This window comes from Poecilia formosa, unplaced genomic scaffold (assembly GCF_000485575.1).
Source record: "Poecilia formosa unplaced genomic scaffold, Poecilia_formosa-5.1.2 Scaffold172, whole genome shotgun sequence".
Classification (NCBI taxonomy): Eukaryota; Metazoa; Chordata; class Actinopteri; order Cyprinodontiformes; family Poeciliidae; genus Poecilia; species Poecilia formosa.
Window position 1 is genome coordinate 1,257,895 of NW_006800111.1, and position 10,596 is coordinate 1,268,490.

Consider the following 10,596-nt stretch of genomic DNA (forward strand, 5'->3'; position numbering starts at 1 on the left):
GTTCCTGAAACAAGAATTGCTCTCCCTTTTTTCATTGAAATAAAAAATAAACTCCGAATACAGGTAAAGATAAAACATATGGATTATTTATTTATTTAAAATACAATGAATGAATTGAGATACATTTAATTTATTAATACCTAATTCTCTGCTCGTGATTCTTGTTTTAACAAGAAAACAAAAAAGGAAAAGCTCTGTACATCAGTAAGAGTGATTCTCAGAGACCAGGACCAAAAGGCCCCACCGTTGCCATGGCATTACAGCTGCTGTGTAATGATGCAGGCTGATCTTGTAACTTTTCCTCAGTACAGTTATACAATATATACAGTATGTAGTCTCCCGTGTGAGGAGTCGCGGTGAGAAAAAAAACCTCACACACTGCACACGTCAAATCGGATATATCCTATGCCCACTGCCCGAAAAGAGAAGTCCTACTCAAACTGAGTATCAGACAAAAAAAAAAGAAAAAGAAAAAACAAAATCATCTACTCATGAGAGACAGAAAGGAGTGCCCGAGGTTCAGCTTTACATAAACGTTTTGAAAGAAGGAACACAAAAAGATGGAGTTCCCAGGAGCACACAGCCACTGAAGATGCAACACAGTCAGCGCTCCTCTCCTGACGCCGGCCGACTGCCTGGTGGCCTGCAGCCACGCCCGTCCGTGTCCACGCCCGCAAGCTGACCGCTGACCACTGGAGCACACCGTCACCCTGGAAAGGGCAACAGGCTGGTGGTGTTTGATCCTATGGTAATGGTCCCTAACGTGTGGAGTCGTGTGTGTGTGCGCGTTTTTGTTTGTGTTTTATCTACGTGTCTGGCTCCTGGTAGTGGAGAGGCGATATGAAGATGCTTGGCACTTATGGTGCCTTAGCTGGACCGGACACAGCTGGCTCTGGGTGATGGATGGAGGCGACGCCAGACGACTTGAATTTGGGGAGGTGGAGGCCGAACTTGTTCTCCACTCCGGCAAAAGTGGCTGCGGCCAGGCGATAGCCTCCGACGTGTTCCGCGTTGATGGGAGGAAGCTCTAGATTGGGAGACTTGGGTGACGGTTCTCTTCCCGCCGGGCGACTGCAGAGAGCAGAGATGATGAGTGGGTCACTTGTCTATTCTAATCTATAAATGAGCGACAAAATCAAAATCGAAGCAGAGTATCGCTTTTCAGTTCGCCACCACTCCTACACATTTTGTGTCCAAATTCGATACTTTTCCCGATTAAAGTTTGTCCAAATAGGACGATGGGGTCTTAAAAAGTTTATAATGATTATTTGTGGGATTTATTGTAATAATGAATTAAGTATTTTTTCAAAATTGATAAGATTTTATGGCTTTTGAGTTTTTCAGTTTGTAAAACATCATTATGCAGAGTTTATCGCATGAATTACATTTTATGATAATTTAGAAAATGGGACAAAGCATTGAGAGTGAAAATACATACATGTTCCCACAATTTATCTTCTTTTATCCGTACCTGAAAAATCTTCAAATTGAAAATCCAGATTTTTCCAGGCTGGAATCCTAAATATTTTTATTCAATTTCTCTCTAATCAGCTTTACTTCTTTAGGAAAATAACGCACAAAAAAAACGTTAATTACAGAACAAAAATTAAAAAAAAAACAACTTACTGTCCACCAAAATCAATGTAGAACCATCGCTGCAAAAGTTCGTAAGTCACCAGAGTCACACCAAACTGAGGGGAGGACCGACACATTCGAGCTAGAGGAGGAAAAGACACGTCGCATCTTAAGTGGGAAGGAAAGTACAAGTGTGTGTGTGTGAGTGTGTGTGTTCAGGAGTACGGAGAGAAACGCACCTCCTGCTCCCTTCCACAAAGCGCTGAACCCTTCCTCCCTCATGATCTTTCTGAAGCAATCGATCACCCCTGAGTAGGTGGTCTGTCCTGCTCGTGCTGCGACCTGCAGACGCGTCTTAACGACATCAGCAGGTGTAACGAGGGAGGCCGCAGGGATACCTGGGGAAACAATTACAAATATTTTTAAAAATATGGTTTTTATTTATATTTTCTCATTTAGTACTCAAGGACAAACAGATGTTATCAAGTTTGTTGATGAAGGAAGGATTTCTGATAAAACATCCCAGCTAACACTAGTTGGCTTTTTTTTCCTAACTAAAACCTAATCAGTTTTGAAGTAATCCTGTACTGCATTTATACACAACCTCAACTTTTGAATAATACAGCTACACAGATTAGGCCGGAGAGACAGTCAGTTCTGCAGTGCAGAGTTGAAACAGAAAACATATTTTAGCAATATTCCTCCAGCTAAATAACCAGCTTTGCTTGACCTAATGAAAGAATTTGTTTTAACATAACCATGAGACACATTTTTTCTCAAGCTAAATTTAAGCACAACTGTAATTCTATGTTACCTGCGATTGCTCCAGCAGTAAGAAGCTGCAGAGGTCCTAGTCTGCCTTGTTCATCGGCAAATTGAGTCTTAAGGTGAGCGTACGCAGGGAAGTAGATGGCCGAGAAGGGAATGTCCCTTAGGAAGCAAGCTTTAGCACCCTGGACAAACATTAAGACACAATGAATTCCACGGGGAAGAGGGGAGGTGAAAAAAACAGTAAGTGTAAATGCCAGAAGGAGGAAAATACTAAAAGATCTGTGCACTGACCTTATACAGGCCGAAGAAGCCAAGGTCACGGACCACGCTCAAAGCGCTGACCCGAGGCCCAGTGGTGATCTCACCTGCGACCTGCAAGCGAATCTTCACAATCTCCAGAGGGTTGGTGAAGATTACCTGCGAGCCTCCGGCCTGAATTAAAGGAGAGTCCAGGGATGATTATTCATTTTTATAACAGAAAAAAAACAAAAAAAAACGACGAGCTGGGAAGCAGTTCTTTAAAATTAAACTTCACTGAGCTCAAAGGGGAATATTGAATTTAGATGAAAGCTTTACGTCACCTTCTAAGGTATGTAAAGCTTAAAGCAAAGTTATCAAAAACAAAGAAAAAAAAACATATTCCCTTGGATACGGTCTGAAATGTTGCTCTAGAAGCAATTTTTTTTGCCTCTATTTATAGTGAAAGATTTTTAAAAAGGTATCCATGCAATTTAACAACGCATAATGAAACTGCAACTTATTCAATAAGTGCACCCTAAGGGAAAAAACAAAAAACAAAACAAAACAAAAACAAACAAAAAAAACAAAAACTGTTTGCTACTTACACAACCACCAGCCAGAATCTCAGCAAAAAAAGGAATTGTGTCGTCTTTGTCGGTGAATTTATCTCTTACAAAGTCATTCACCTGTGAAAGACAAATACAAAACAGAAGATTACACTTTAATCCATTTTATTTGACATAAAACGTAATGCATAACTGAAGTAGAAGGAAAAGGATTCATAGTTTTCAGAATCTGAACTGCAATGTGCGTTTCTGTTCAGTAAACCTTTATCTTTTTGTTTTCACTTCACAATAATGTGCTACTGTGTGCAGAACACAATAACGTTTCTGGTTTTACCAGAAATAAATGTGGAAAAGTTCATCATTGAGCAATACCTTCACCTTCCAGCAAGAACAGCAAAGCTAAACATAACTAAGCTGTACTACACACACGATGCCGGTAGAAGCAGGATGGAATAAATGTGACAGCATCTCTCACAATCTTGATTAAAGACTCTAAATCTGGTGTATCTTATCTTTAGAATAATATAAATATACATATATAAAAAAGAGCAGACACTCACAGTGAGTTTGATAGCTTTCTCAGGCGCCACACCGATGAGCTGAGGAACCAGACCTGTGGAGTGACAGACGACACTTAGGCCATTGCCAAAAACAGAAAAAACAGCAGTGTAGGCGAAATTAAGAGGAAATAAAATGAATCAGTAGTTGAGAACATTGAAAGGAGAGAACAAGAAGTTGCATGGTGACATTATCTCCAACAAGATAAGGTAAGAGAAATAAACTACTACTTTAATGAATCCGTCATAAAAACACAAGCATTAAAGTTCATATGAATAAGAAAGGGATTGTAATGTGAACAAGAGATTAGATAGAAAGCACTGGGAGTGCTGCCTACCTCTGTAGAAGCCAAAGAAACCTTCGTAGCGGAGAACCTTCTTTGCGCAGTCGAAGCTGTTCTTGTACATCAGCTCTCCGACAAATGATCCGGTGGACCTCTGGTTCTGCATTCGGGTCTTCACCAAGTCGATGGGATACACTGCTGTAGCTCCGGTGGCTTTAGAACAAACGGAAAAGATTTTTTAAGGTCAGGCGTGACTGATCCAAAGACATACTGGACTGACCGGTCCGAGGATAACCTACCGCCAGCGATGGAGCCCAGAGTGAACCTGTAGGCCGACTCTGCAACCTGGAGCCACACAGGCCTGGACGATTCCCCCTGGGACTGGTGGAGATGCAACAGAAATGTGACTTTACAAATGAAGATCAACAACTCTTAAGTTTTTATATATATATATATATACATACATATATATATATATATCTAAAAAATATTTTGCTATTGATACTGAATGTCTTCTAAAGTGTGAGAAGCTTTGCTGCTTCAAGATATTTAAACATACCGGTAAATGACCTCTTTTTTGATCACAATGCACTTTTAAACCCTTTCATGCTTTAAACTGGAATCAAATTCCAGACTGTGCAAAACACGTCTTCAGTTACCTTAGCATTGTCCCGTCATACAATACTCACATGAAGTGCGTGAAAATAGGGAACAAAGATGCAAATAACAAAAAAAGGCTCCCAAAGAAGCATTTAGGAAAATGCTAAAATGATGTCAGAAAGTAATGGGTTCCTCTCTCCAAATAAATTAACTCTTATTTGTCAAAAAATGTTCCTGTTTATGCGACATCCTGCGTGAGGACAGAAGGGCCTAATTACAGGCATAGGATAAATATTTTAGCCAATAAGGATGTACACCTTTAACAGCTGACTAATGTTTTTGCAAATCAAGTAGGATCGTTTAATTAAACAGGAAAAAAAATCTACAGTGACATCAATCAGAAATGCTTGAACAGTTAATCCCACCTGTTTCTGGGATTCAACCAGATTATAGGGGAGACTGCCCTCCTCTAGTGGAGCTATCCTTTCAATGTCGGCCAGGTTCAGACGTCTGAAAAACATTATTTTATTATTTACCTACATCACAGTAATGCACAAAGTTCAGAGTATTTCCTGGGAATTCCAGTAAATTTAGTAATGGTATATATTCAAGATGTAAATTTGCCAGATTACGTGAGTAGAAGAGGTTTTACCCAGAAGCAGAGTGCAGGCCTGACAACTGGTACAGAATATCAATTTCCATAGGAGTAATTTGACCAAACTTGTTGGCAGCATGAACAAATTCCTCTGCAGAAACGGAGAAAGATGGGAATGAATGACTGCAAACTAAACAGACTTGTGAAATACAAAACTTTAAAAAGAGAGCAATGCGGTCTCACACCTTTAGTCACTTGTGTGTCCTTCCGTGTGCCGGCCATTGTGCTGTAGATCTTACGGATCATCTCCATGTTGTTCAGGAGGGAGTTGAAGGCGTTGAAGTAGGAGAAGCTGACCATGTGAGCAGTGCTGCCCCCTGCAGCCTAGAGGGGGGGGGAACAACACAATAGCACATTTAATTTATTCATTTCAAAGAATGAAATTCATCTACCTGACACATAATTTTGGGTCCTTCTTGTGAAAAGAACAAAAAAAAAAAGTTTGGTTTGTTATAAAGACATGAGGTAAATCACATTTTATCGTGACACAAAAACTCGGGACTGATGGGGACAGAACTTGGAGACAAGGTCTGAACAGAACTTAAAAGATGATCGCAACAAGAATTTCTCAAGGATCTTAAGAACTTTTATCACCTTTGATCATGAAACCCAAATGAAGAAAAGAAAAAGATTTCCTGAGTGAGGAGATTTACGGTCCTCTGAAAGTTAGTGTGAGGAATTGTCAAAAAAAAAAAAAAAATCTTACTATCAAATCATAGTTTCTGTTTTGACTTTTGTCCATCTGTCTTGCAGGCTTGAATGAAGACATCAGTGCACGCAAAAAAACACTCACTGAAACGAGATTCTCCTCCACGAACGGTGTGAGCATGTGGTGCCGGATTGTGGACATAATGTCACTGAAGTCCAGCGCGGAGATGGCGCCATTTTTCCCCTTGTCCTTCTGGGCAAACGCCTGGCGTGCGTGCTCCAGCTGCAGTTCCTGAAAACCACGTCACGAGGCCGAGCGTAAGGAACGGTCAAAATGTGTAACGGAAACTCAATACGGACAGGGATCAAAGGTAAAAACAAGTGTGTGCGCATGCGGCGAACCTGCAGGAACTGGGTGAACTCCAAGTAGCTGAGCTGTTTCTGGCGGTTGTTGCCAAAGTGGAGACGGATGAACTCGCAGTCCCAGTTGAAGGGAATGTGGTGGTGCACTGTGGTCTGGCTGAAGATGTCTCGCACATTCTCTACAGCGAAAACACAAGACATGAATAAAATTCCGCGCACACGGTGCCCTGCAAAATGACAGAACTTTTTCAGGTTACAAAGATGAAGAGTTTTTACAATTCCTCCTGACGAAATGGATCGTGCTTAATCACAGTTGATGGAGTGTGTCTGGGAACGTCAACTTTCAAGGCTTGCAATAGGTTTCCAGTCTCCACTTTGACTAGACCATTCTACCTTGTTCAGGAAAAATATGTTCACAGCATAATACTGTTTGTTCCCTAACAAAACTTTCCGGCGGCTACCAAACAGCTGGATTTACACTGAGATTAAATGACACACAGATGGACTTTGTTTAAACACTGGTTGACCACTTTTGACAATTATGCGTTTTATTTAAGATTTTACCAAAAGGTGCAGGGCATAAATTTACAGTATATTTGTTAAAAATGTTTTCAACTTTATTTTTCTTCCACTTTACAGTTACACACTGCTTTGTGTCGGTTTATCACATGAAACTGACATATGATAAACATGGAAGTTTGTAGTTGTAGAATGACAAAATGTGAAAAAAATTCCAAGGTGTATGAACACTTTCACCAAGGCATCATTTTGTAATTGAACTATATTTGACTGATCTTGTTAATGCCACAACAAAAAGCCTGTGTGTAACACAGGAAAGTAAATAAAGGAGGAAAGAAACTGGTTATGAGAGTGATTACGAAATTCCACTCACGTGCCCACTGACTAATCTGGTTAACAATTCTATGCTGGGTAATGATTTCCACAAATATAAGGTCAAATTAAAGTTATGTTGAACTTTAAGTTGTAAAGTTCAACTTTACAACTTTAAGTTGTAAAGTTCAACATAAGATAAAGGGTCACTTCAAATACAAAAGTGTCTTTTTGACACCGGATGTTATATTTTTTTTAATGGATACCTAGTCAGGATGCTGAAATAATTCAAGAAAATTTTAACCAAACGCTTCAGCGATAAGAACAAGCTTACACCAAAACACTTCAGCGTCGTACAGTATTTTTTGTTAAGTGAAAAACACATACCAAATGAGACGGTGCCGGTCCCAGTGTTATCAAACAGCTGGAAGGCGACTATAAAGAGGGCGTCGGGCGCACACAGCACCGATTCAAAAGCAAGAAACTCCTGGAATGAGATCAGCCTACAATTGGGTGTAGGTTGAACAAAAGGAGCACAAAATCAATTATCTCATAACGGAAGGCAAAATTAAAAAGCAAAGCTGGATCATACAACACCGTCAGACAAAGAACTCTCTGATTTCATGTAGCCGTTATTAGCAAAAAAACACATTTAAACAGCAATTGTGTGCATGTTGCTGTATATGTATGACACAAGGCCTGCTGCTGAGTCACACGTAGTCCTATCTTATCTTTAAGCATAATTACTGCTACTGACCTGCAAATGTCGTAAGAAATGAATTACTAATGATAAGCCAGGGGTTTTGTGTGTCTGTGCGCTGACTGCAGCAGCTTACCCGTCCTTCGTGGTGTCGGCTACCGCGGCGATGAGTTGGACCGTTTTGGGGTTGTGGTGAATCCGTGTGTGCAGTCCAAGATACTTCTGGACAAAGTCTTCCGGGGTCATGAACCTATCGCCATCCTTGTCCACTATGCTGGCGTACTAACAAAAGAGAAAAGACAAACGACCCTTTTCAGTAATACATTTGAAAAACTGGAGTAGCTAATACAGTATTTGTAGCGCGGCATTGACCGCACGCGCCTGGGCACATGTGAAGGTATGCAAACAAATGTGCGCTGATGCTTTTGGCTCGAGCTCCTCGGTTATCTGACCTGTTAATGTCAGGACACTAAAATCTGCTGACCCACTTACAGATCACACGCCGGGTCACACACTCGACATGTAGCGGACAGCAGAGCAAGGTGAAGGCACACAAAGCAGCACCATGATTACACAGAGAGTCTCTCATGGTATAATTACCATGAATAGCAATTAAAACCAAAACATTTGAAATGATCCAATTGCTTTTTTTTTTTTTAAAGCAATGCTGCTAGAATATANATATATACACATATATACATATATATAAATAAAACGTTTTAGGAAATTGTAATCAAGTCATCTACAACATTTATTGATGTTTTGAGTTTGAAACCAAAACTGAAGCAAAAGGATGCTAAGTTTAAGAAAACATAGTAATTGGACGTAACAGCATCTAACATTGCTATTCTACTTTTTATAGAGTAACATAAATGTAACAAGTTAGTCAAGAACTTTCAGGCAGCTGAGGGCAGCAGGTTGGGAGGGGAAGTGCTTAAACTGCTAATTTTAGTAGTTTTGGAAACAACGTTGATGCTGGTTCTGTCACTGCCCCACACTTGCTCTGTGTTTTCTGGTAAACAGCTGTTTTAGTTTGACTGTAGTATTTTTTATTTAAACAGAGCATGAGAACTGGTGTGACGTTCTTTACTGGCAGGTTTACAATTCAGAAATTATTTTTTCAATTTTGGATAGTGTGCTAGCTTTAAGCTAAGCTTTGCGGCATTCAAGAACCAGAGAGAAACTACTGTCTGATAGTACGGCATAAAAAATAAATATATTTAAAAGTCATGCAAACTACAAAAAGCACAAATGACACTTTTCAATTGAGACTTTCAACTGATTTGTCTGCAAAGGGCACTTAGTTCAAATCAGTTTATTGATGTAGTGTTAAATTATAATCAGTGTCATCTTAATTCAAGTACAAAAATCAATCATATAGTCCTATTTATACCAGTTTGATCAAGGTCTGTTGATCATATAATGTCACCGGGTAAAAAGTTATCTATTAAAAGGAGCTCAGTAGATTGCAACGTCATTGACTCCAAGGACAACTGGTGAAAACTTTTACTCATCTAAGAAAAGAAGGCTATTTGCAAACTGGTAATATGTCGTTTTGCACAACCGATGTTAGTTTTATAGGAATAAAAACTGTTAAAGCTTTTTACCTTCTGGAAAATGGTTTTCAGCTCATTTGGGTCCCCACGTTTGGTAGATTGCACCTACAAGCAAACACACAGAACGAATAAGCAATTCAACAGTGACAGTGTAGGTTGTCAGGTTTCTAAGCAAGCAAGCTGCTGGTTCAGTCAGGTTTTTACAAGGCGCTGCACTCATCGCAGCAGAAAACGAAACGAGCTAACTCCATTCAACAAAAGCAGGAAATGTCACAGGAATGTCAAAGCTGTTAAAGAAAGGGGCTCGTCGTCACTAAGCTGGAAAAGTTAGGTGGACAAAATTATATTACACTCTACTGGCAAAGACCTAGAGATGGAGAAACCGGGTAGCAAGCTAGCATAGAGAGGCAAACTGCCACGACATGTTAACGTTTGCGTCCACAAAATGCGAATAGAAGAGTACGAGCAAAAGCCCGAGTCTTCACAAACAGTGCCACTTCTGCTGCTAACCAGACTCTCATACAAGCGGTTTCTTATGGTTTCCGGCCAATTCTGAGTCGTTAATGTCTCATCAAGGCCAACCGCCGCAGGGACGGCAGTTAGCCCTAGTGATGCTACAGCGTCGGACTGCACCGCACCCGAGACGCCCTTCCCGGACACGACCACGCAGCCGTCCTTCAATAACTCATACGCGGCAAAAAGAGCAGAAAACACCAACAGTCACGAGAGTAAAAGTGGGAAAATGGATAAAAGACCAATGCCCAAGTCACCTTGACCGCCATGCTGGTTTGACGTCACACGCAGTGGGCGAGCGAGCAGCGCAGACGCACCTCAGCCCTAGGTCTGAGGAGGAAAGTGAGGAGCGACCGGTTAAAAAAATAAAACTTAACGCACAAATCATCACAAAATAACCAAAACAGAACAATTTCGGATTAAATGTGACTCAGGGGTCTTACTATACTTCTATAATGCGATAACACTCAAATACAGAGGAGCTTATGTGAGAAATCTTACATCACTCTCAGCGTGTGTGAACAAGCTGCGGATTGTTGCCTGTTTTTTTAATACCTGGACTATTGGTCAACAATAACGACCTGCGTCACCAATACTCTACAACAAATCTGAAAGTAGATCAGCGCAACCACATTTTAGAAGAAGGTTCAAAACATTAAAATGACAAAAGAATTTATTTCACTGAAATAAGTCCAATGTTTAAATTTAGCTATATCTTTATAAAAATTGGGTCAATG

At 40.3% G+C, this 10,596-nt stretch overlaps 1 protein-coding gene and 1 long non-coding RNA gene across 2 annotated transcripts; both read right to left on the minus strand.

Moving 5' to 3' along the window:
- Nucleotides 1-64: 64 nt before the first annotated feature.
- LOC103147014 (calcium-binding mitochondrial carrier protein Aralar1-like) lies at nt 65-10,202 on the minus strand. Its single transcript, XM_007565150.2, has 18 exons — nt 10,117-10,202; nt 9,398-9,451; nt 7,927-8,072; nt 7,478-7,593; nt 6,299-6,438; nt 6,042-6,188; nt 5,434-5,572; nt 5,246-5,339; nt 5,019-5,103; nt 4,293-4,374; nt 4,048-4,206; nt 3,713-3,765; nt 3,192-3,272; nt 2,638-2,778; nt 2,390-2,528; nt 1,815-1,973; nt 1,627-1,717; nt 65-1,071 (listed from the first exon to the last, which is right to left on the minus strand). Exons 1-18 carry the CDS (start codon nt 10,126-10,128, stop codon nt 858-860), a joined length of 2,052 nt encoding a protein of 683 aa, XP_007565212.1. The 5' UTR covers nt 10,129-10,202; the 3' UTR covers nt 65-857.
- On the minus strand, nt 3,416-3,706 carry LOC107837764 (uncharacterized). The gene is made up of 2 exons (XR_001663806.1): nt 3,576-3,706; nt 3,416-3,530 (listed from the first exon to the last, which is right to left on the minus strand). It is a non-coding gene; the product is annotated as an uncharacterized LOC107837764 (long non-coding RNA).
- Nucleotides 10,203-10,596: the final 394 nt, after the last annotated feature.

Excerpts from the sequence above, each read along its gene's own strand:
- LOC103147014 (XM_007565150.2), bottom strand. Across the intron at positions 3,766-4,047 it reads TTTCTTTGGCTTCTACAGAG|GTCTGGTTCCTCAGCTCATC; the intron begins GTAGGCAGCACT and ends GTCACTCCACAG. Across the intron at positions 1,072-1,626 it reads TACATTGATTTTGGTGGACA|TCGCCCGGCGGGAAGAGAAC; the intron begins GTAAGTTGTTTT and ends TGCTCTCTGCAG.